This window comes from Eptatretus burgeri, chromosome 3, assembly GCF_056783735.1.
Source record: "Eptatretus burgeri isolate ZD-2024b chromosome 3, Ebu_testis_v1, whole genome shotgun sequence".
Classification (NCBI taxonomy): domain Eukaryota; kingdom Metazoa; phylum Chordata; class Myxini; order Myxiniformes; family Myxinidae; genus Eptatretus; species Eptatretus burgeri.
In genome coordinates, this window is record NC_140963.1 from 18,032,871 (window position 1) to 18,059,691 (window position 26,821).

At 46.6% G+C, this 26,821-nt stretch overlaps 1 protein-coding gene across 1 annotated transcript; it reads right to left on the reverse strand.

Moving 5' to 3' along the window:
* Positions 1-293: 293 nt before the first annotated feature.
* On the reverse strand, positions 294-26,596 carry LOC147029476 (uncharacterized). The gene is made up of 9 exons (XM_085872129.1): positions 26,423-26,596; positions 26,015-26,196; positions 22,621-24,868; positions 21,516-21,678; positions 18,716-18,787; positions 3,746-3,819; positions 3,341-3,522; positions 1,033-2,395; positions 294-497 (listed from the first exon to the last, which is right to left on the reverse strand). The coding sequence occupies exons 1-9, from the start codon at positions 26,561-26,563 to the stop codon at positions 294-296; spliced, it is 4,629 nt and encodes a 1,542-aa protein (XP_085728255.1). The 5' UTR covers positions 26,564-26,596.
* Positions 26,597-26,821: the final 225 nt, after the last annotated feature.

Genomic DNA, 26,821 nt, shown 5'->3' on the forward strand with positions numbered 1-26,821 from the left:
CTGGCTACCCTGGGTTCGAATCCCGACGCAGTTATGAAGTGTTGTGCTGGTATTTTACAGGGAGAGCGATTCAGTAATGTGTTTGCCGTCCCTCGGATGGACATTAAACGGGAATCCCGTCTCCCAGCATTAGTTAGTGGATGTTAAAGATCCCACTGTGTCCTTCGCGATGAGTAGGCGAGCTATCTACGGTGTACCAAGTTCAAAACACTGGAGTATTTTCAAGCTTTGTTCAAAACATTTCCGAGTGTTTTAAACTTGTTGCACCAGTACCATGAACAAAGTACCAATTCCTACGTGGACTGTGGGTGCCAAGTGGTCCCTTTCATGTTACCTGACACCAGGTTACAGTGCTTGCTGTGTTCGAGTTTGGTTGCTATCTGGCCAACAATTTTCTGCATGATAAACAAATTCAGCAGCATGTAGTTGACATGTTTCATGTGAATGGCTTTTTCCAGACACCAGAGGACAACCAACACATCCCGATCACACAATTCCTGATCTCCAAAAAGACGGATCACAGCAGGAGTGAAAATGGGTACATCAGTAAACAAGCAAGGATTGGCAGTATTTGGTCATGATGACAATCATGCTGCATGAGTGAAGGTAGAAATTGTGAGGATTTTTTTTACAAAAGAGGTTCAAAAATAATTCACAATGAGGAAGGTGAGTTTTATTTAAAGTTTTTATAACCTTTAAAAAAAAAAGTCATTTGTGATGCAATCAAAGGAAATCCAGTCTATTCATATCTTACAAGATAATTGTCAAATGGCCTTGACGCCAAAATATCTTCACCCAAAGGCCCGCAATGCCAGAGTCCCATTCGTCGGTTTGTAGCTCTCCCATCTCTCTCTCCACGATGTCACCCCAGCTCTCACCCTCCCCCACCAGCTTCACACAGGTCTCTTCCACCGGCTTCACACAGGTCTCATCCACCTGCTTCACACAGGTCTCATCCACCTGCTTCACACAGGTCTCTTCCACCGGCTTCACACAGGTCTCATCCACCTGCTTCACACAGGTCTCATCCACCTGCTTCACACAGGTCTCATCCACCTGCTTCACACAGGTCTCTTCCACCGGCTTCACACAGGTCTCATCCACCTGCTTCACACAGGTCTCTTCCACCGGCTTCACACAGGTCTCATCCACCTGCTTCACACAGGTCTCATCCACCTGCTTCACACAGGTCTCATCCACCTGCTTCACACAGGTCTCATCCACCTGCTTCACACAGGTGTCTTTCACCTGCTTCACACAGGTCTCATCCACCATCTTCACATAGGTCTCATTCACCGGTTTCACACAGGTCTCTTCCACCGGCTTCACACAGGTGTCTTTCACCTGCTTCACACAGGTCTCATCCACCTGCTTCACACAGGTCTCTTTCACCTGCTTCACACAGGTCTCTTTCACCTGCTTCACACAGGTCTCTTTCACCTGCTTCACACAGGTCTCATCCACCATCTTCACATAGGTCTCATTCACCGGTTTCACACAGGTCTCATCCACCGGCTTCACACAGGTCTCTTCCACCGGCTTCACACAGGTCTCTTCCACCGGCTTCACACAGGTCTCATCCACCTGCTTCACACAGGTCTCTTCCACCGGCTTCACACAGGTCTCATCCACCTGCTTCACACAGGTCTCTTCCACCGGCTTCACACAGGTCTCTTCCACCGGCTTCACACAGGTCTCATCCACCTGCTTCACACAGGTCTCATCCACCGGCTTCACACAGGTCTCTTTCACCTGCTTCACACAGGTCTCATCCACCATCTTCACATAGGTCTCATTCACCGGCTTCACACAGGTGTCTTCAACCGGTTTCACACAGGTGTCATCGACCTGCTTCGCACAGGTCTCTTCCACCGGCTTTACACAGGTGTCTTCCACAGGCTTCACACAGGTCTCCTCCACTGGCTTCACACAGGTGTCTTCCACCGGCTTCACACAGGTGTCATCGACCTGCTTCGCACAGGTCTCTTCCACCGGCTTTACACAGGTGTCTTCGACCTGCTTCACACAGGTCTCATCCACCTGCTTCACGCAGGTCTCATCCACCGGCTTCACGCAGGTCTCATCCACCTGCTTCACGCAGGTCTCATCCACCATCTTCACATAGGTCTCTTCCACTGGCTTTACACAGGTGTCTTCGACCTGCTTCACACAGGTCTCATCCACCTGCTTCACGCAGGTCTCATCCACCATCTTCACATTGGTCTCTTCCACCGGCTTCACACAGGTCTCATCCACGAACCCCTTCTTTCCATCGTCCCGAGTTCCCCCATCCTTGTTACATTCGTCGTCACATTTGTTCAATGTGGTTTTCCATTTGAACCTCCTGTTTTTGCGAAAAGACACCATCCTGCCGTTGCTCCAGCTGTGCCGGACCCTGGATGGACACATTCAATGCACATCGTGTTAAAGCTATATTCGAGTTCAGAACTGATTTCGTAATTTTTGGGTAAAACTTTGCAAAACAACATCAGTTCACATGAAGTTTTTTTTTACAAATGGGAAAGAAACTTTTGCAGAGTCGTTATTTGGGGGGTTCTGTCCAGGCTTCTGGAACTCTCTACTCATTTTGGTGAGTCGTACGTGTCGAGGATGAAGTCATTTTTACGATGATTAGCAAGTTTCCCACACGGGATTCTAAACGGGGTGGGACTGAGGAGGAAAAAAAATTGCAAATGGTGTCTTCTGTCATCGAGCCGGCAAGCTGGGAGCGCCGACTCACATTTATTGCCACATCTGATGCAATCTAAATGCTCTAATGGTGGCGAGGTGCTCCACCGATTATTCGATCCATGTACCTGTTTGATGCCGAAGGTCCGTTATATAAATTTGTCTTGGCGTCATCGTCAGTGACCAATTTCAGATTAATATCAGGATAAACTAGTTATGTGTTTTTTCTCCAGCTGGACCCTCACCAATTCACATTTATTGCCACATCTGATGCAATCTAGATGCTCTAATGGTGGCGAGGAGCTCCATCGATTATTCGATCCATGTACCTGTTTGATGCCGAAGTTCCGTTATATAAATTTGTCTTGGCGTCATCGTCAGTGACCAATTTCAGATGAATATCAGGATAAACTAGTTATGTGTTTTTCTCCAGCTGGACCCTCACCAATTCACATTTATTGCCACATCTGATGCAATCTAAATGCTCTAATGGTGGCGAGGTGCTCCATCGTTTATTCGATCCATGTATCCGTTTGATGCTGAAGTTCCGTTATATAAATTTCTCTTGGTGTCATCGCCAGTGACCAATTTCAGATGAATATCAGGATAAACTAGTTATGTGTTTTTGTTTTTTTTCCAGGTGGACTCTCACCGATTTGCCAGCAAGGTAATCCTGGGTCGAGAACTGCGACAGGTACGTTGATGTGGAAGAAGCAGGTAGGTGCAAAGAAGTAAAACCAAAGTAATTGTGGTTGTGGTTTTCATCGGATCGAAGTTGGTCCATCGATGAAGAAGCTCACGAGAAACCTTGTTCATGGAAGACGTGTCCAAGAACTACAGGAAAAGAAAAAAAGGAAAGAATTTCACAAGAAACAAGATGTAAATGATTCTTCTTTGAAGTTCTTCTAAAAAAAATTCAAGCAAAACTATGTCCAGCATGTTTATGAAAGAAAATTCCTCCAAACTTGACAAAAAGCACTTGTAACCAAGACGATTTGTACACAGAAACCATCTTGTGTTTAATCCTTCGGTTTCCTGGCTCAAAGCACCGACTTACCTGTTTGGTTCTCCCTGTTCCTTTATCCAGGTGTGCTGTGTTTCCAGCTGCAGTTACCTTTCCAAGGAGGTTCACTTTTTGCCCAGGATAGGGTTCCATTGAATGACGAGGAGAGCTCCGATAAGGAACAGTTTAAACATCGCGAATGAGAAGCGAAGAAAACGCCAAACGCCGTCGTTAAAAAAAAGGATGTGACATCACAAACGTTTTATTTTGAAATAACGGAAATGTGTGACGTCATGGAGGCAGTTACACAAATGACAACAACTCGATATGGATTATAAATGAAGGTAATTTTTGAATCACAGATGCTCACAGATCATTTGTAACTTTATTAATATTATACTGGGTGATGTTGTTTATTATTTGAGAACCATAAATAATTCCTACACACGAAACACTATAACTGTAAGGAACCTGATGTTTTGGGGGTAAATGTAGCCTACATAATGTTGTACAGACTGTGTACCGTGGTGTTTTCAGTTTTTGTCCGCTATCTGCGACACCACAAATCGAGTGGAAAAGTTGTGGTTTTAATCGAGTTGTGATCTTCAAAATGATTTTCAAGGTGATCTGCACATCTTGGGTGGATCATAAGTTGTTGCAGGAACAAGATTTTTTGATCCTCGTGGAGGATCTCCAAGTCAATCTGACTCACGTTGTTGTTCTTGTGGACTTTTTTGTTTCACAGCCTTCAGTTTTCATCGAAACTTCCTGAAACTTGGCATGTATATGTAAAAATACTCTGCGCAGACAGTAACCATCTCTGATTTTGAAAATTCCTCCGAGAAAAAAGTTATGACGTCAAAATATCTCCACTAATGGAAATCGCCTAAAAAATTATCTCCGAAACGAGGCAAGCTTTTTGAATTCTGTTTGCGGGAATCGAACGGGGCATTAGCACAGATAATTTATCGCAAACCTGATGAACATCACAATGACGTCATATTCGTTTTTATGACGTCATCATTAAGAGGACGAGGATCTTAGCTCATTTGAGCTTGCTCACTAGTAGGGCACTCGGTAGGTAGAACGCGTACCTCCACCACGTCATGCCTGATTCCACGAGTACATATCTGGCCCATGACATTGTTGAAATATCAGGCTCCGTATCGTTTTTGGCCCCATCTCTCAATGGTGAAGAATCACTTTAAAGAATTAAATAATTCTCATGTCCAGATCCAGATTCGGATCTTCACCAAAATCGAATCATTTCATCCTTGTCACACGCCCAACCTGCCCACCGAGTTTCATCCGAATCCATCCACAACTTTTTCAGATATCCTGCACACAGACAGACAGACAGATGGGGATGAAAACATCACCTCGTTCCACTCACGGTGGTGGAGGTAAAAATTGATGACGGACGGACACTCCTGCAGCTGATGGATGAAGAAATCAGGAAGAATGTGACAAAATGTCCTGCAGTTGATGGATGAAGAAATCAGGAAGAAGGTGACAAAATGTTCTTCTGCAGATCGGTCATGTGACCTTCTTGCCCCCATTGTGAGGCAGTATCTGCTTGTCGCAGATACATCTGACAGATGAATCCTTTACGTAACTCACCTGCTCTATACTTCCACCAACGAATTCGAGTTGTGTGGACATCCAGCTTAAGGTCCATCTATCGACGGGACTCATTGTGATGGAACACCCTACCCGTGAAGCACCAATCACATAGTTCATGGTCCAGTTGGGAGTCAAACCTTCTCGAAGGACATTTTATGATAAAAGATGCAAAAAGTAAACGAGTGCTTGTCTTGTTGTTGTTGTTGCTGGTTCATGCGCAGCCTGTGGGCTGCTGCTTGCATCGTTTTGTGCAAGCACTGCCGATGCAGTGCCCCCCTGTTACCAGTAAGCCGGTACTCATTTTTGCTGACCTCGGAAGGATGACAGGCTGAGTGAGTCAACCCAACCTGATGTTAATTAAATGCAGCAACAGTGGCTCAAACTCAAGACCCTAAGATCTTCAGCCAGCCACCTTGACCACCAAGCCAACAGAAGCCACAACTACCCGGGAGTAGTAGCAGCGGATGCTGCGTACTGGACACGTGATATCAACTCGAAATATTCCAGTGCGTGGGAAAGGAGACATGCTCATAGGTAAATCGAGACGTCGTTTCACACCTGCACGCATCCTTTCACTGACGTCATCAGCTTACTTCGGAGCTGGGGACTCCATGGTGATGGATCACCCGTCGGTCACACACGATGTGACATACAAGGAACGTTGGCACAGGAGGGGGCCATTTGGACCATCGTGCCCGCACTGCACCATGACCAAGTGTCAACTTGGAATGATTTTTTTTTCATCATTGGAGTGTTCTTGTTAAACCTCCCCCATAGGATCGGGGAAGGCTGATTGCTGTTTTAGGGTTTGTTTCTACAATTCGTGCCCCCCCCCAATTTTTAATGGTACCCCAGAGTTTCTTCCACCCCTTGGGGTACGAAACCGCCATTTCGGTTTTCTTTGGTTCCTTCTTTTTCTGCCAATGTCCGAGGATTTTTGGAATTACATTTTTCATCAATAATGGGAATTAAAAAGTATGCAGGGTTGACCTCATTTTAGACCTTGACCTAATTTTAAGGTCATGACCCTATTTTCGGCATTTTAACATCGGGCTAAGGTTTGTCCGATCAGAATGAAATTAACCTCTCGAGATAGCTTCGGGCAAGGCGCGTTTACACGTGACGTCACACCCCTCGGGGTTAAAGGTCAAGGTCAAATGGCAATCTGAAAAAAAAACAAAGTGCTTTTTTTTGTCATCGCTCAGTTTTGCCAAAGCGGAATGTCAAAGACCGCTTGGCCTTCCATGATATTCTTTGCATCACCATAGTGTACCTGTACGATGCAGAACGAAGGAGTTTTGGGGGTCGTTCGCGCATAGAGGGGCGAGAGAGAGGGGGGTGAGAGTGTGGGCGAGAGAGAGGGGTAGGGGCGAGAGAGGAAGGGCAAGACTAGGGGGAGAGAGGGGGGCGAGAGAGGGGGATGAGAGTGGGGGGACGAGAGAGACGGGCGAGACACCTTTTCGACACCTTTTCTTCATTCACACTTTATCCATAATGTTGAAGGTCAAGGTCAAATGGTGGTCCGAACATAATATGACCATTGGATTGCGGGCCGAGGGTAAGTATCCGGATCAGGGTTATGCTTACCCTTGGTGATTCCTTTGTGATGACAGATATCTGGGTTTTATTTCTTTGTTTTTGTTTTTTGTAAACATAATAAATTATTGAATGAGCATCGTCATATTATCGATCATAACTTACCTGGAGATGTGGACCTGACCTGACGTTGACCTCGTGCATACCTAACACGGTGCATTGTGACTCGGCTCACTGATGTGTTCTACGACGGGATGGGGAGGGGTAGAGGACGGTCGTCCATCGTTGTCGGGTTACCTGCCGGTGCCCAAAACACCCCTAAACCCATGCCTGTGTACACACCGTGCAGGTGTGTACTGTGTCGCCTGGGTTTAAATCTTCATATTCTGTGCCTCACACACACCTTGCTCGAGCGTGCAAACACGTGACCAAACTGCACGAACAATCATTACAATTAGCTTGAAAAAGTTCAATGAAACAGCAGCGAAGAAGAAAGCATTTTGTAAAACGGTTGAGAAACAAAGGGCCAACAATGTTCGAGTGATTGGCACGAGGAGGTCACGCACACCACGTGCGAGCATCACCTGCCGTGAACAGGTGTGGGCTGATTAAGGGCGCTGAGTCCGGGCAGTGTGACCCGTGGGGGGGGGGGTGTGGTGGGGGGGTGGTGGGGGTGGGGGTGTGGTGGGGGGTGGTGGGGGTGGGGGTGTGGTGGGGGTGGTGGTGGTGGTGGGGGTGGGGGTGGGGGTGTGGTGGTGGTGGTTGTGGTGGTGGTGGTTGTGGTGGTGGTGGTTGTGGTGGTGGTGGTTGTGGTGGTGGTTGTGGTGGTGGTGGTGGTGGTGCATGCTGTGCGCTCTCGCTGTCCTGGCTCCCTGTCTCGGGTGGTTCTTCAGGGCACAGAGCCGTAAAAACGTGCGGGGGATGAAAGGTATCAAGGTGAGTGAGCCACAACAAGCTCACGACCACATTTAACACCATTATATAAATATAAAATTCTCTCTCACACAACCTGTGGCTACAATCGTGTCATGTGACATGATTATGATTGAAACAACGACTGAGTCGGAACAAACCGTTTCAAAAATGGTACTCGCTGCTTAGTTGCTTGACTCAGCATTTAACTGCGATGGAGCACGGACAAACAACCATAGGTTGGTAATAATAGCGCAGGCTTTGATGGGCCTTGTGGCCTCCTGCGTCGATGTTCCCTGTAAGGACACTCACTACGAACTCGAACGGCACTCCAGAGAGCGCACACCTCCACCAGGTGAGCAGTTTACGGTTGGTATCCCACTGAGAGGCCGGATCTGGATTCGGACCCGAACCAAAAATCGAATCTGCTTGTTCTCGTCACCGAACCAACTCGTCCACAATTTTTGGAGATATGTGATACTGTTACGAATTTGGAAGCTGATTGCACACCCCATTCAGGTCCCAAAGATCGGTTATATCGGTAGGGACATGTGTTAGTAGTTTGGGCCCCGTCCCTTTGTTTAATGGGTGATTAAATGTTCATGCGCTGCAGAGTTATTACTTACAAAACCTGATGACTTCCATCCTCTGTTTGTGTGTTTGTTTGTGTGTTTGTTTGTGTGTTTGTTTGTTTGTGTGTTTGTTTGTTTGTAGGCACGATAACTCGAGAACGGAAGAAGCTACCAATGTCAAATTACACCACGTGATTCAGGAGGGTGACAGCTGGCGCTGATTAGATTTTGGTCAAAATCGGTCAAAGGTCAAGGTCACAGTGAGGTCAAAAATTCGATTTTTGATTGTTTTGTACAGAATCATCGAAGAAACTTCTGGTTTGCGTCGCTACCTTCTCGAGAGACAACTTTTATTAGACAAGGTCAGAGGTCAAGTTGATGATTTCCTAAGTACCAGTCTATGACTGCTTGTTTTGATAGTCAGGGTTTTCTTTTACATTTTCAACTACAACAACAACACCTTCGCCGTGCTCCATCCTGACGCCATGACGCTCGCGGTGGGCGGAGTTCAATGAAGGACTTGGCATCTCTCTCGACCAATCAGAAGATGCGATCGAGTTTGCCATCGTTCGGCCAATGGGAGCCAACGCAGGACAATATTACTCATCTTCCTGTTTGAGGGGCGGTCCGCCGTGACACCCGCCACGCCCCCCGGTCCAATCAGCGGACTTCGCGCCCCTTTTGGCCAATCACAGGGGCTACGAGCGGATCGCGCGCCAAAACCGTCCAGTAAGGGGGGGAGGGGTTACGAGAGGGAGTCCCATCCCCCCTGGACGGGGAGTGAATAATTTGATCAGCGCGATCCGACTGGGGGCAGTTGGGGTTTGCCTGCCGGATCGTCTCGGATCGCCTCGCCTTGCCCGCTGGCCCTCGCTGCCTTGTCCTCCCTCGTGCTGGTTGGCGTCCGTCCTTCACCCTCCGTCATTGTTGCTTGGAGTGGCATCGTTGTTGCGGGTTTGAGTCCCGCCGAGCCAGAACGTCGTAGACCGCACGAGGCAGACAGGTCCAAGCCAGCTCTGGTCTCCAGCTCACCTTTCCTCGAGCTGGAGGCCTTCAATAAAGACCTGACGGGGTCCATTTCTGGGTATTTGTGTGTGTGTCTGTGTCCGTGGGCCCCGTCCGATAAGTAAAAACTGTTAAGTGCCTGTGTTCCTTGTACATTATTTGCCTTGCTATATTCAGATAACTCTGCCCTTACGTGCTCCCCTCGTTCCCCAATTATTGTTGTAAATAAATCCCCTCTTGTTGAATGTCCCAGCTCGTCCTTGTCCTTTCAATCATTGGTTTGCTGCGCTGCGAACGGGAATTAGGAGGCCTCATTGTTGCCGTAATCGTGCAATCGGCCTGGCAGGATTCTGGTACTCTCCGCTCAGGGTACGACTCGGATCCGGCTCGGTAACGGTCCGGAGTGCGCAAATCCTGCCGAGGGTGAATTTCCCCTGTGGTTTGGATGACGTGGGTATTTAGGTATATTGAAATTGGCAATTGACCCTATCCCACGTGGTCGACCTATTGGCGATCTTCGGTCCGATGTGGGACCCGTGACCTTTCGGATTTATCTGAATGGTACGACAAATTCCGGGTGTTCGGTGGAGCCAACTCTACTGATCCCTCTAGCGGTTGTGCTCGCCACCAAGACCCGGCCCCACAACAATACTATCTCTTAATGGTGAAGAACCGCTTCAAAATCGCGGACCCGGATCTTCACCGAAATCGAATCGATTCGTCCGTGTCACACACACACACACACACAACCGGTCCACCAAATTTCGTCTGAATCCGTCCATATCTTTTTTGAGACATCCTGCTCACAGACAGACAAACATGGGTTACAACATGACCTCCATTCATGTTCGGTGGTGGATGTACTTGTTTCATCGGTGGTCGTGTGATGTTTCTATTCAATGTGGAGAAGATTCTTTCAACGCTCGACTTCTGACTCTGAAATAGGATCAGACGGCATCGGCTCATGTGTCCGAAAAACCTGCTGGGCTGGTCTTGCACATCCTCCCTCTGCCCTTTTCACCCTGTCATTTGCACAAGGGTCATCTTCCATTTGCTTGGAAATCCACAAACATCACGACGTCACATAAAAAGGTCCAAAAACAGATCGGTTTGCTTCCAATCATCAGTAAGGACATGGAATCCATCATCATTCCATGACCTTTGGTCACTTTCTGCGACTCATTGGGACTGACTCAATTGGTCAATTCCCCAACCCGGATCTCAACCAATGGTACTCCATCTCTGCTGGATCTGATTTTGACAAATTTGCCTGAAAATATCTGCTACACTTCCTCCGCTCTAATCGGTTCTTCTGACCACGTGCTTGTCAAAGTGGACATCTCTCTGGCTGTTATCAGAGAACCACCTCAACGCCGTTGAGACTGGCAGGGTCTCCAAGCAGCCATTGAAAGTTATAGACTGGTCTCCTATCGCTACTTCCTCGAACATCGACTCATCCTGGGAATTCTTTCAAAGAAACTTGCTCTCCCTCATGCACAGATTTATCCCCTCTTGTGTTCAGTTGTCCTCCGTTCCTGCTGTCCATAGTTCACTGAAGCTTGTGGCGAGGCAGTTGTCCTGAAACAACTTACCTTTGCCTCATGGAAAGCAAACCCAACTGAGGGTAATCTCAGTTCCTTCCATAAAGCTCGGAACAAGTGTGTATCTACCCTCAGGAGAGCCAGAAAACAACATCTTTCTCATCTCAAGTCTGAACTATCAAACATCTCTCCCTCCTCCAAATCCTCGTGGCATCCAATCAAATCTGTTTCTGGTGTGTTCCCCCTCCATCCCCTCCCTTTGGGCCCTGTCACACCTTGACGTTTTAGCCAGCGTATGGCAAGGTATCAAAATGTATGTAAAACACTGGCGTACGCTGAACTATTGATGTTTTTTTTTTAAGTTTTGGGCATATTCATAACGAGTTGGACGTATGCATAACGTATTAGGAACATACACAGAACATTTCAATCACAAACAGATAACTTATACCAACGAATGCTGAGCGTGTTGTCGGCGTTCACAACCTATGCCCAACGATAGTCGAACTTATGCATAGCGCGCGGCAGCGTATCGCCGACGATCACGTGGCGAAGGCTATTAATAGGCTGCGACTCGACGATTCAAATCATAACCGGACGAGACATCGAAGTGTGAAGCCGCTGTCACACCTTGACGTTTTAGCCAGCGTATGCCGACGTATGAAAAATTTGCCGAACCAAGCTGGCACATGTCGAATACGTTATGGGTAAGTTTTGTATACGTTAAGAGTACGTTGGCATACGTCGTAGTGTGCTGGCATACGTCGTCATACGCCGAGGCATGTTGAAAATTTCTTGACATACTCTGCATATGACACACATTCCGCATACGCTGGCTCTAAGTTGTGGGCACGTTACGCGATCGTTGACACACGTTGACGTAATGGTTAGCGTCAGTGTTCCGGACTCCCTGGTTTTTTTTTTTTTGGTTTTTTTTTTCCTTCGGCATGACGGTGATGTTAACACTTCGATTTCTAGTGCGGTCAAGGTGCGGTGCTAAATGGTCAAGGTGTGACAGGGCCTTTACCTCAAATGGCCGCACTGCTGTTACCGCATGTGAAAAGGCTGAATGCCTAAACTCGGTGTTTGCATCGAAATCTTGTGTCCAAAACCGATCACTTTCTCTACCCACCTTACCCAGTCACACCCAACTGTCCCTGCACTCTGTGTCCTTTTCTCCTGACAAGGTGGAGAGCTTGCTGTCAAACCTCAACTCAGAATCTGCAACCAGTCCAGACTGCATCAGCCCACGTGCCCTAAAAACTGCTCCGCTGCTCTTGCTCACCTTCTCTCTGTTCTATTCACCCTCTCATTTGCTCAAGGTCATCTGCCATCTGCTTGGAAATCGGCAAACATTACCGCTCTGCATAACAAAGGTGCAAAAACAGATCCCTGTAACTACAGACCAATCAGCCTTCTCCCAATCATCAGCAAGGTTATGGAATCCATCATCGCTTCAGACATTAAATCCTTTCTCTTCTCCAATGGCTTGATTTCCGATCTTCAATTTGGTTTCAGACCAGGTCACTCTACCCTGGATATGCTGCTTCTGCTCTCCCATCAATGGATGGAGGTCCTCAATGCCAGACAGGAAATCTGAGCCGTATCCCTGGACATATCACGTGCTTTTGACACAGTCTGGCACCCTGCACTACTCACCAAACTCTCTTCCCATGGTATTGAAGGCCATTTCCACTCATGGCTCGCAGACTTCCTCTCCTGTCACAGTCACCGTGTGGCCCTAAATGGAGTTCTTTCATCCCCTCTTTCATCCCATTCATATTTGCAGTGTGAGTTATTTTCAATGAATTTCCTTGTTTTAATTGCTGTTTTGACATTGATTTGTTGTTAGCGGGAGCGCTATGAGGTGGTGGGGGCGGAGGGGAGGAGAGGAGTGGCTCATTTTGAGAGGTTATAGATTTTGCTGACAGTTGAATATTTGCTGTACACAAGTAGGCAAACTCTGCTTCAGAATTTTTTTATGTTGTTGTTCACCACATTTGCTGTAGAGTCCACAGCTTAGACGTCCAGCAAAGGCGTTGTGAAAAACATAAAATGTGAAAGAGGTTCAATTCTTCTTCTCTTCTTCTCTTCTTCTTCTTCTTCTTCTTGCGTATGGCAGCTTGGCTGCTGGGTAACTATCGTTTTGTTGGGGCGCGACGTTACCCCTGATGCTGTGGTCCTATACCAGTATACTGCTACTCATAGCTGTTTCGCCTACCTCGGAAGGATGACAGGCTGAGTCAACCCCACCTGATGTTAATTCAGTGGAAAACGGGGCTCAAACTCAGGACCCTAAGATCCCAAGGCTGCCACCCTAACCACAAAGCCACCACCAGTCTTTTCAAGTTCATTGAAAATCATTCACATTCCATGTGTCCAATCACATAAAATTGGGTTCATTCAGGAATGACAATCTTACCTGGAGCAAAAATCCAACCTATCGCTACACCTGCCGGACATCTCCACATATTTGTTCTCACGAAGCCAGCACGATTCACTCCCAACGCAAATGGCTCTTTTTGGGATTGCACTTGACGCTCAGTTTGTTGGAAAAGGGTTCACCGTATATAACCTGTGGCCACAATACGTGCCTTACATACCTGATTTCTCCCATAGGGCCCGTGAGGCATTAAGACAATGTCTACCAGACCAGCTGAAGGACAACACTTTTGCAACGGTCTTGAAAGACGATACGACCACAAAGCGTTGGCTGGCGCAGCTCATGAAAAACTTGCAGGAAGGGGTAGTTACAGACCCCCGTGGTATCCCCTTGCCAGCACAGTGAATTGGGATGAATGAAAGTACTCTGCCTACCTTTTTGTGGCAGTTTGGAGTTTTGTAATCGACGAAGCCAAGAAAGTGCCTCCTGCCTCCAGCGCTAATCACATGACTGTTGCAGTTTGAACTTCTTTTGCCAACACCTGTTTTCACATGATATTTAATCTTTTTTTTAAGTCTTTGAGCCTTTCTTATTCCTCTTCTTGTTTTTCTTCTTCAGTCTTCTTCTTCATCATGTTTTGTTTGTTTTTGTCCTGATGCCAAGAAGGCCTTAAAATTGGAATTCATACCAAAGTGTGTTTGTTTTCAGAGTTGGTTAATGAACTGCTGATCCAATGCTGTTACAAGCAGCCTTCAATTGCTCGGACCCATGGTTTAAAAAAAAAAAAAGAGGGAGGGATGAAAGGCGAGAAGATTTTGTGTGCATTTCAATAGGTCACGATATTTTGTGGGCCGTGTTGGTGGAAATAGTTATTTGTTTTCCGTTTTGTGATGTTCGAATTGTTGTAAGTGCTCGTTTGATTGACCTGAGAAACGTTTGGAGCGCGATTTTGCTGTCCGATACAAATGAGGCACCGCAGCGTCTCCGTCGCCGCTCTCCGTGAACGTGACGACCCGAAACCGTGCCCCTCAATTTCAGGTGAATACCTTTTCCATCCGTCGTGGACACACCGTTCATCAAGTACCGATTTGTGAAAGCGGTACTTTTTGTGCTAAAAGGAAAGTAAGATGTTCATATTTATTGTTAGTACATGGAGGTGCGGTGAGGAGTGCAGATTTCCGTCAGCCATCATAATGCAGTGTGAAGAGTTCACAGAAATGTACAGGAACAAGATAAGTTTAAAATATGAACAGTTGGTAAAACGAATGAGATTCTTCACAACATTTGTTTATACCAACATTCCAGTTGGAAAAGTTTAGATTTTCTTTTGAACAGCTTAGTTGATGGCTAATTGTCCAGTAAAATGAGGAGTGTTTGCAACAACCTCTCAAACTGGCTGTTTCCATTTACAATAAACAATGTGCTCACTTTCTTCATACGAAGATGATCACTTTGGATACAAACTTTTTCTTTCGTTTTTTTTTTTCTTTACCGAGTGAAAACTTCATTTTTGAGGAACTGCTTCTCAAGCAATGACTTGTAAATGTACCTGTATAAAATGTTTTCTCACCTGCTCGCATCGTGGCCACGTAGCTCGTCAGATCCGTGGAGTGCATGAGGAAGAGACGCATTTCATTGGTTCAAGGCATTGGGTGTTTCAAAAGTCTTGGGACTATTTAAATGCTTTATTTTGAAAAGGGTAAACGAGATTCAAAATTAACGGTCACCCATCACAAAGGAGAGACTTGGGAGATTATTTTTTGGCCCTTTGATGTACAGTGATGGACGGCGTGAATGACCTGTTTGATGTGACCACGGCGGGCCGGGCAAGCGACGGTGAAATTCTGTGTCACCTCCTTACACACTCCTCCACAGGTATCTTGAGATGTAAACATCCTCCGCGTAGCCCCACGTGAAGAAATCCAGCGGATTGAGTCTTCTTTTTCTTGTGTATGGCAGCTTGGCTGCTGGGTAGCCATCATTTTGTTGGGGCACGGCTGTGCCGCTGATGCTGTGCCCCTATACCAATACAGTGGTACTCATTTCGCCGACCTCAGAAGGATTACAGGCTGATTCAACCCCACCTGGTGTTAATTCAGCAGCCAATGGGGCTGGAACTCAGGACCCTAAGATTGCAAGCCAGCCACCCCAGCCACGAAGATAACACCAGGTTTTGCAGATTGAGCGAGGTCTGGGGAATGGTGAGACCAAATGTGCTTTGTCTTGAAGGAGACAACCCTGTTGTCAAACTTCTCTGCCTCGTAGTTGGTGCATGTGAGAGTTTGTCATGTTGTGCCAAAGACTGAGCTCTTTTGAGCGCCAATGAGAGGACCTCCTTGGACTTTGAGTGACAGGTTGTGTCGCCACCTCAGCGTTCTCTTCTGAACACCCGGTCTTCATTCTCTCTGATTTCTTGAGATTGTGAACAGTGCCTTCTTTCTGAAACATCCTGGCATTGTGAAGAATACAGTTCTTGCTCGGTGGGTCTTTCACTTTGAAATGATTGCGATAAATCCAGAGACTTGATCATAGACTTCATCTCAAGGTACCATTCTACGACATTACTTCGTCGTTGTGCTTTGCACAACACATTATACTCCTGATTCATGAACCTTGGGAGAGACAATTTACCCACTTCCTACAACATAACCTGAAAATGAAATAACAATTACATTTACTAATGTTCAACACAATGGAAATAGTGCCAAGACTTTTGAACCATCCTACACCTGTAAAGATTGATCATTGATGATCCTTTATATACACGAACATGTGATGAGTAGTCTTGTATCTACGTGGCGTGAAAGGAGCGAATAATGAAGGAAGGATGGACTGTTGGAAGGATGAATGAGTGAGGGTGAGAAGTCGGATAGTGAAGAATTTTAGTGAAAAATGCTTTCGCTCAAACATATCACTGCATTATGCACTGTACTTTAAACAAATGGATACATGAGCATGTTGGGTATTATTTTCAATAAAATTGTGTCACTGTGCTTCATGTTGTTTGTACTTCACCAAACGATGTCAAGCAATGTAGTTTAGGGGAAGAGATGAAGGTAAACAGAAACGAAGATGGAGGTGAGGGAAGGAACAAAGCTTGTGAGAGATGAACAATTAACAACAATACTGTACTACAGGAAGATGTAATGGGACATGAACATGGTGGATGTCTAAACAACGCTTTGGTGTGAAGAACAAGAGCTGAGAGCCACAGAACAACCAGGGAATTAAATAATGATTAACAACATTCATTATTATTATTATTTAATATGTCACCTGTGGTTGCTGGTTACATCATTGCTGGGAGCGTGGCTGTGCTGCTGTTGCAGTGCCCTCTGTTTACAGTAACATGGTATTCATTTTGCTGACTTCGGAAGGATGACATTTCTGAGTCAACCCACCTGGTGTTATTTAACAGCACGAAAGGGGCTCGAACTCAAGATCCGGAGATCTTAAACCAGCCACCTTAACCGTTAAGCCAACATCAGGCTTCGCATTATAGATATAAATATGCTAACATGTACAACTAGAACGGCACTTGGTAGAGTTACAATTACAATGAATAATCCCAAGTGAGACGGACGCTTGTCTCCTGATGGAGGGCGGTTGTAGTTGGGATACATTCGGTGATGATTTATTTTCACTTTGATGGGAAGTGATGGGCCCGTGCAGACTGAAAGGCCTGATAACGTGATTGTTTCCCCACATTGAAAACTGTGAAGGATGAGCGAGTCCTCAATTAATCAAAAATGGTCCTTTCGTTTTTGTCCTGGGAAAGGAGACCCTTGGACCTTTTTAAATCTTATCAAAGAAGTCCAAAGGGTGTAAAGTCTGAAAGGTGTTGTAAAAGGGTCCTTAATAGACTATAAAGGGTACATAGGGCGTTTAAAAGGTCGACCAAATAAGGGGACGATAGGTCTGTGGCATCTTAAGTTCTAAATGTTACATTCCAAAAGTAGTTTTGGTCTAAAGGATGTAAATGTCGAAAGGATATTCAAAGGTCTGAGGCTTTAAAAGGCTCTTTCGGGGTCGAAAGGTCTGTGGTATTTAAAGGGTATGTCTGAACAGTTACAGTTTAAAGATTCCAAGAAGCGTAAGGGTGTGCAGTTTTAACGGGCGAAAGGTATATGGGTATGTTCCAAAAGTAGTTGGGGTCTAAAAAAGGATGTAAATTTCTGAAAGGTCTTAAAAAGTCTTGGGGTTTCAAGACTCTAAGCAATCCAAAGGTGCAAAGGGTACATTCCAATCGTAGTTGGGCTCTTACGGAATCTAAAGGGTGTAAAGTGTCGAAAGGGACTAAAAAGGACAAAGTACTGTCCACTCTCTGCCACCCCTGAACCATTTCTTCCTCATTATTCAAAGCCTCGTCCTGGCGGCGGAGTTGCTCTCTTCACCAAAGACTCTATTCATCACTCACCATGCACTGCACTCTCTCTCCCACACGCCTCGGAATACTTCTGGCTACGGCTTCCCTCCACTCCCACCTCATGTTGAAATGTGTGTTGTACCGTCCACGAAACAGCGATGACTCCATTTACATCTCACTCTCCGAAAACATGGACCAACTTCAATCCTCTCATCCCAACTCTCTCTTCCTCACATGTGGTGACTTAAATTGTCATCATGCCAGTTGTGTGGGTACTTCTCTCACCTACCATGGCACTTCAGCAAAAGTCTTCTGTGACTCATTGGGACTGACTCAATCTGTCAACTTCCCAACCCGGATCTCAACCAACGGTATTCCATCTCTTCTGGATCTGATTTTGACCAATTTCCCTGAAAATTTCTGTTCTTCCTCCGCTCCAATCAGTTCATCTGACCACATGCTTGTCAAAGTGGACATCTCTGGCTGTTATTGGAGAACCACCTCAGCACCGTCGAGTCTGGCATTTCACTCAGGCCGAATGGCAGGGTCTTCAAGCAGCCATCACACTTCTAGACTGGTCTCCCATCTCTACTTCCTCCAACATCAACTCATCCTGGGAATTCTTTCAAAGAAACTTGCCCTCTCTCTCTCTCTCATTCACAGATTTATCCCCTCCCGTCTTCCGTTGTCCTCCCCTTTCTCCCACCCAAGGTACACTGAAGCTTGGGCGAGGCAGTTGTCCTGAAACACTTTCCTTCACCTGATGGAAGGCGAATTCAACTGAAGGTAATCTCAGTTCCTTCCACAAAGCTTGGAACAAGTGTGTGTCTACCCTCAGGAGAATCAGAAAACAACATCTTTCTAATCTCAAGTCTGAACTCTCAAACCTATCTCCCTCCTCCAAATCCTGGTGGCATCTCGTTATGTCTGTTTCTGGTGTATGTTCCCCCTCCATCCCCTCCCTTATGTCAAATGGCCACACAGCTGACACTGCACGTGATAAGGCTGAATGCCTAAACTCTGCATCTGCTTCTAAATCTTGTGTCCCAAACGCATCGCTTTCTGGACCACCTTATTCAGTCGCACCCAGCTGTTCCTGGACACTGTCCTTTTCATCTGAGAAGGTAGAGAGCTTGCTGTCAAACTTCGACTCAGATTCTGCAACAGGTCCAGATGGCAACAGCCCACGTATCTGAAAAACCTGCTCTGCTGCTCTTGCACCACCTCCCTCTGCTCTTTTCACCCTGGGGGATTCAGACCAGGTCATTCTTCCCTGGATATGCTGCTTCTGCTCTCCCAACAATTGATGGAGATCCTCAATGCCAGATATGAAATTAGAGCCATCTCCCTCGACATAGTGCATGCTTTCAATACAGTCTGGCACCCTGCCCTGCTCACCAAACTCTCTTGCTTTGGTATCCAATGACATCTCCACTCATGGCTCACAGATTTCCTCTCCTGTCATAGTCAAGGTGTGGCCCTTAACGGAGTTCTCTCATCCCCTCTTCCTGTCCAGGCTGGAGTTCCTCAAGGTAGCTTTCTGGGCCCTGTTCTTTTACTGGTTTTCATCAATGATCTCTCCGACTCTGGAAAATCCTCTTTATCTCTTTGCTGATGACTCCACCCTCTGCCGTTCCATGTGTCATCCCTCAGACCAGCAAGCAGCAGCTTCTTCACTTACTGCAAATCTGCATAAAATCACAAGCTTGGAACATGTCTTTCAATGCCTGACGGAGTACTTCTCTCCCCTATGGGCTGGTGCTCCTGCCTCTCACCTTTCTTGGCTTCACGCTGTGGAAGCAAAGGCACTTAGGATCATTGATATCTCCCACGATGAGGCTGAGTTTGGATCTCTCACTGCAGCCAAGTCAGTGTTCTTTTTGTCTTCTACCATCTCCTCTCTGGCGTCGCACCCCCCCCCCCCGTTCCCTACTCTGTCTGTGATCTGTCCCCCCTCCCCCCATATTTCCGCAGGGTGCTCTAGGTCCACCAGGAACCCCCTTCTGGTAAACTTCCAAAATCAGGAATCACTACACACCTTCACCCTTTCATTCCTCTTTTTTCCTGCCTTTGGAACAAACTCCCACACTCTCTTCAATCCCAAGTGGAAACAAAAAATCGAAAAGCAAGAGGATATGAATGACGTCAAGAGATTAAAATTTAATTAAGAGGCGAAGTTAAATTATGATGAATTTTAAATTAAACAATGATGAAACGTCGACGGAACATCTCGTGAGATGACTAAATCTCACGATACCTGATGGACGTGCAACCACATATTACATTTTGAGTTAATTAGCTAATTATGTCACCACCTGGATGGAAATTTAAAAAGGACTTCATTCGTATATTGACGGCATGAATCATCATGCCGAGTTACAAAACGGTTCGTTGAGCCTCGGAGGAGGAAAAATAACGAAAAAAAATATTAATGGACCCATTGACTGACTGAAGGGCACATTGTGGCTTTAAAAGGTTATTGCGACCTCGTCGGAGATGAAGCAAAAATGATAAAAACAGATTGACTCAAAATACTCCATCCAATCATTGTTGGCTTCGCAGCACCGAACCAGGATTGCATCCAAAGCCTGTGGAGCCAGCAAACCAAACAGAACATTCCTGGCTTTTCAAGATAAACCAGGGGTGTTGATAACAATGTGGATGTGGGGTGTTGATAACAATGTGGATGTGGGGTGTTGATAACAATGTGGATGTGGGGTGTTGATAACAATGTGGATGTGGGGTGTTGATAACAATGTGGATGTGGGGTGTTGATAACAATGTGGATGTGGGGTGTTGATAACAATGTGGATGTGGGGTGTTGATAACAATGGGAATGTGGGGTGTTGATAACAATGTGGATGTGGGGTGTTGATAACAATGGGAATGTGGGGTGTTGATAACAATGGGGATGTGGGGTGTTGATAACAATGGGGATGTGGGGTGTTGTGTTGATAACAATAGGGATGTCCGTGCTGTGTTGTTAACAATGGGAATGTGGGGTGTTAATAACAATGGGGATGGGTGTTAATATCAATTGGAATGTGGGGTGTAAATAACAATGGGGATGTGTGGTGTTGATAACAATGGGGGATGTGGGGTGTTAACAATGGGGATGTGGGGTGTTGTGTTGTTAACAATAGGGATGTGGGGTGTTGTGTTGTTAACAATAGGGATGTCGGTGTTGTGTTGTTAACGGGAACGTGAGGTGTTCATAACAATGGGATGTGGGATGTGGGGTGTTAATAACAATGGGGATGTGGGGTGTTAATAACAATGGGATGTGCTGTGTTAATAACAATGGGGATGTGGGGTGTTAATAACAATGGGGATGTGAGCTGTTTTGTTGTTAACAATAGGAATGGCCATGCTGTGTTGTTAACAATGGGGATGTGGGGTGTTAATAACAATGGGGATGTGGGGTGTTAATAACAATGGGGATGTGAGGTGTTGTGTTGTTCACAATAGGGATGTCGGTGCTGTGTTGCTAACAATGGGAATGTGGGATGTTCATATCAGTGGCCTCGAGATATGTGCACTCGCCTTTAAGTTGGCTACCCTGGGTTCGAATCCCGACGCAGTTATGAAGTGTTGTCCTGGTATTTTACAGGGAGAGCGATTCATCAATGTGTTTGCCGTCCCTCGGATGGACATTAAACGGGAATCCCGTCTCCCAGCATTAGTTAGTGGATGTTAAAGATCCCACTGTGTCCTTCGCGATGAGTAGGCGAGCTATCTACGGTGTACCAAGTTCAAAACACTCTGGAGTATTTTCAAGCTTTGTTCAAAACATTTCCGAGTGTTTTAAACTTGTTGCACCAGTACCATGAACAAAGTACCAATTCCTACGTGGACTGTGGGTGCCAAGTGGTCCCTTTCATGTTACCTGACACCAGGTTACAGTGCTTGCTGTGTTCGAGTTTGGTTGCTATCTGGCCAACAATTTTCTGCATGATAAACAAATTCAGCAGCATGTAGTTGACATGTTTCATGTGAATGGCTTTTTCCAGACACCAGAGGACAACCAACACATCCCGATCACACAATTCCTGATCTCCAAAAAGACGGATCACAGCAGGAGTGAAAATGGGTACATCAGTAAACAAGCAAGGATTGGCAGTATTTGGTCATGATGACAATCATGCTGCATGAGTGAAGGTAGAAATTGTGAGTTTTTTTTTTACAAAAGAGGTTCAAAAATAATTCACAATGAGGAAGGTGAGTTTTATTTAACGTTTTTATAACCTTTAAAAAAAAAGTCATTTGTGATGCAATCAAAGGAAATCCAGTCTATTCATATCTTACAAGATAATTGTCAAATGGCCTTGACGCCAAAATATCTTCACCCAAAGGCCCGCAATGCCAGAGTCCCATTCGTCGGTTTGTAGCTCTCCCATCTCTCTCTCCACGATGTCACCCCAGCTCTCACCCTCCCCCACCAGCTTCACACAGGTCTCTTCCACCTGCTTCACACAGGTCTCATCCATCTGCTTCACACAGGTCTCCTCCAGCAGCTTCACACAGGTCTCATCCACCTGCTTCACACAGGTCTCATCCACCTGCTTCACACAGGTCTCATCCACCAGCTTCACACAGGTCTCATCCATCTGCTTCACACAGGTCTCCTCCAGCAGCTTCACACAGGTCTCATCCACCGGCTTCGCACAGGTGTCTTCCACCGGCTTCACACAGGTCTCATCCACCGGCTTCACACAGGTCTCTTCCACCAGCTTCACACAGGTCTCATCCACCTGCTTCACACAGGTGTCTTCCACCTGCTTCACACAGGTCTCATCCACCTGCTTCACACAGGTCTCTTCAACCGGCTTCGCACAGGTCTCTTCCACCTGCTTCACACAGGTCTCATCCACCGGCTTCACACAGGTCTCATCCACCTGCTTCACACAGGTGTCATCCGCCTGCTTCACACAGGTCTCTTCCACCGGCTTCACACAGGTCCCATCCACCTGCTTCACACAGGTCTCTTCCACCGGCTTCACACAGGTCTCTTCCACCTGCTTCGCACAGGTCTCATCCAGCTTCACACAGGTCTCTTCCACCTGCTTCACACAGGTCTCATCCAGCTTCACACAGGTCTCTTCCACCTGCTTCACACAGGTCTCATCCAGCTTCACACAGGTCTCTTCCACCTGCTTCACACAGGTCTCATCCAGCTTCGCACAGGTCTCATCCAGCTTCACATAGGTGTCATCCACCGGCTTCACACAGGTGTCTTCGACCGGCTTCACACAGGTGTCATAGACCTGCTTCGCACAGGTCTCTTCCACCGGCTTTACACAGGTCTCCTCCACCGGCTTCACACAGGTGTCTTCGACCTGCTTCACACAGGTCTCATCCACCTGCTTCAAGCAGGTCTCATCCACCTGCTTCACGCAGGTCTCATCCACCTGCTTCACACAGGTCTCATCCAGCTTCGCACAGGTCTCATCCAGCTTCACACAGGTCTCATCCACCTGCTTCACACAGGTCTCTTCCACCGGCTTCACACAGGTCCCATCCACCTGCTTCACACAGGTCTCTTCCACCGGCTTCACACAGGTCTCTTCCACTGGCTTCACACAGGTCTCTTCCACCTGCTTCACACAGGTCTCTTCCACTGGCTTCACACAGGTCTCTTCCACCTGCTTCGCACAGGTCTCATCCAGCTTCACACAGGTCTCTTCCACCTGCTTCACACAGGTCTCTTCCACCTGCTTCACACAGGTCTCATCCAGCTTCGCACAGGTCTCATCCAGCTTCACATAGGTGTCATCCACCAGCTTCACACAGGTGTCTTCGACCGGCTTCGCACAGGTCTCTTCCACCGGCTTTACACAGGTCTCCTCCACCGGCTTCACACAGGTGTCTTCGACCTGCTTCACACAGGTCTCATCCACCTGCTTCACGCAGGTCTCATCCAGCTGCTTCGCACAGGTCTCATCCACCTGCTTCACACAGGTCTCTTCCACCGGCTTCACACAGGTCTCTTCCACCTGCTTCGCACAGGTCTCATCCAGCTTCACACAGGTCTCTTCCACCTGCTTCACACAGGTCTCATCCAGCTTCGCACAGGTCTCATCCAGCTTCACATAGGTGTCATCCACCGGCTTCACACAGGTGTCTTCGACCGGCTTCACACAGGTGTCATAGACCTGCTTCGCACAGGTCTCTTCCACCGGCTTTACACAGGTCTCCTCCACCGGCTTCACACAGGTGTCTTCGACCTGCTTCACACAGGTCTCATCCATCTGCTTCAAGCAGGTCTCATCCACCTGCTTCACGCAGGTCTCATCCACCTGCTTCACACAGGTCTCATCCAGCTTCGCACAGGTCTCATCCAGCTTCACGCAGGTCTCATCCAGCTGCTTCGCACAGGTCTCATCCACCTGCTTCACACAGGTCTCATCCACCGGCTTCACACAGGTCTCATCCAGCTTCACACAGGTCTCTTCAATCGGCTTCACACAGGTGTCATCCACCGGCTTCACACAGGTGTCTTCGACCGGCTTCACACAGGTGTCATCGACCTGCTTCGCACAGGTCTCTTCCACCGGCTTTACACAGGTGTCTTCCACAGGCTTCACACAGGTCTTCTCCACTGGCTTCACACAGGTGTCTTCGGCCTGCTTCACACAGGTCTCCTCCACTGGCTTCACACAGGTGTCTTCGACCTGCTTCACACAGGTCTCATCCAGCTTCACACAGGTCTCCTCCACCGGCTTCACACAGGTGTCTTCGACCGGCTTCACACAGGTCTCATCCACCTGCTTCACACAGGTCTCATCCACCTGCTTCACGCAGGTCTCATCCACCTGCTTCACGCAGGTCTCATCCACCTGCTTCACGCAGGTCTCATCCACCATCTTCACATAGGTCTCTTCCACTGGCTTTACACAGGTGTCTTCAACCTGCTTCACACAGGTCTCTTCCACCTGCTTTACACAGGTATCATCCACCTGCTTCACGCAGGTCTCATCCACCTGCTTCACGCAGGTCTCATCCACCATCTTCACATAGGTCTCTTCCACTGGCTTTACACAGGTGTCTTCAACCTGCTTCACACAGGTATCATCCACCTGCTTCACACAGGTCTCTTCCACGAACCCCTTCTTTCCATCGTCCCGAGTTCCCCCATCCTTGTTACATTCGTCGTCACATTTGTTCAATGTGGTTTTCCATTTGAACCTCCTGTTTTTGCGAAAAGACACCATCCTGCCGTTGCTCCAGCTGTGCCGGACCCTGGATGGACACATTCAATGCACATCGTGTTAAAGCTATATTCGAGTTCAGAACTGATTTCGTAATTTTTGGGTAAAACTTTGCAAAACAACATCAGTTCACATGAAGTTTTTTTCACAAATGGGAAAGAAACTTTTGCAGAGTCGTTATTTGGGGGGTTCTGTCCAGGCTTCTGGAACTCTCTACTCATTTTGGTGAGTCGTACGTGTCGAGGATGAAGTCATTTTTACGATGATTAGCAAGTTTCCCACACGGGATTCTAAACGGGGTGGGACTGAGGAGGAAAAAAAATTGCAAATGGTGTCTTCTGTCATCGAGCCGGCAAGCTGGGAGCGCCGACTCACATTTATTGCCACATCTGATGCAATCTAAATGCTCTAATGGTGGCGAGGTGCTCCATCGTTTATTCGATCCATGTACCTGTTTGATGCCGAAGGTCCATTATATAAATTTGTCTTGGCGTCATCATCAGTGACCAATTTCAGATTAATATCAGGATAAACTAGTTATGTGTTTTTTCTCCAGCTGGACCCTCACCAATTCACATTTATTGCCACATCTGATGCAATCTAAATGCTCTCATGATGGCGAGGTGCTCCATCGTTTATTCGATCCATGTATCCGTTTGATGCCGAAGGTCCGTTATATAAATTTGTCTTGGCATCATCGCCAGTGACCAATTTCAGATTAATATCAGGATAAACTAGTTATGTGTTTTTTCTCCAACTGGACCCTCACCAATTCACATTTATTGCCACATCTGATGCAATCTAAATGCTCTAATGGTGGCGAGGTGCTCCATCTTTTATTCGATCCATGTATCCGTTTGATGCCTAAGTTCCGTTATATAAATTTCTCTTGGCGTCATCATCAGTGACCAATTTCAGATTAATATCAGGATAAACTAGTTATGTGTTTTTTCTCCAGCTGGACCCTCACCAATTCACATTTATTGCCACATCTGATGCAATCTAAATGCTCTAATGGTGGCGAGGAGCTCCATCGTTTATTCGATCCATGTATCCGTTTGATGCCGAAGGTCCGTTATATAAATTTCTCTTGGTGTCATCGCCAGTGACCAATTTCAGATTAATATCAGGATAAACTAGTTATGTGTTTTTGTTTTTTTTCCAGGTGGACTCTCACCGATTTGCCAGCAAGGTAATCCTGGGTCGAGAACTGCGACAGGTACGTTGATGTGGAAGAAGCAGGTAGGTGCAAAGAAGTAAAACCAAAGTAATTGTGGTTGTGGTTTTCATCGGATCGAAGTTGGTCCATCGATGAAGAAGCTCACGAGAAACCTTGTTCATGGAAGACGTGTCCAAGAACTACAGGAAAAGAAAAAAAGGAAAGAATTTCACAAGAAACAAGATGTAAATGATTCTTCTTTGAAGTTCTTCTAAAAAAAAAAATTCAAGCAAAACTATGTCCAGCATGTTTATGAAAGAAAATTCCTCCAAACTTGACAAAAAGCACTTGTAACCAAGACGATTTGTACACAGAAACCATCTTGTGTTTAATCCTTCGGTTTCCTGGCTCAAAGCACCGACTTACCTGTTTGGTTCTCCGTGTTCCTTTATCCAGGTGTGCTGTGTTCCCAGCTGCAGTTACCTTTCCAAGGGGGTTCACTTTTTTGCCCAGGATAGGGTTCCATTGAATGACGAGGAGAGCTCCGATAAGGAACAGTTTAAACATCGCGAATGAGAAGCGAAGAAAACGCCAAACGCCAAACGCCGTCGTTAAAAAAAAGGATGTGACATCACAAACGTTTTATTTTGAAATAACGGAAATGTGTGACGTCATGGAGGCAGTTACACAAATGACAACTCGATATGGATTATAAATGAAGGTAATTTTTGAATCACAGATGCTCACAGATCATTTGTAACTTTATTAATATTATACTGGGTGATGTTGTTTATTATTTGAGAACCATAAATAATTCCTACACAC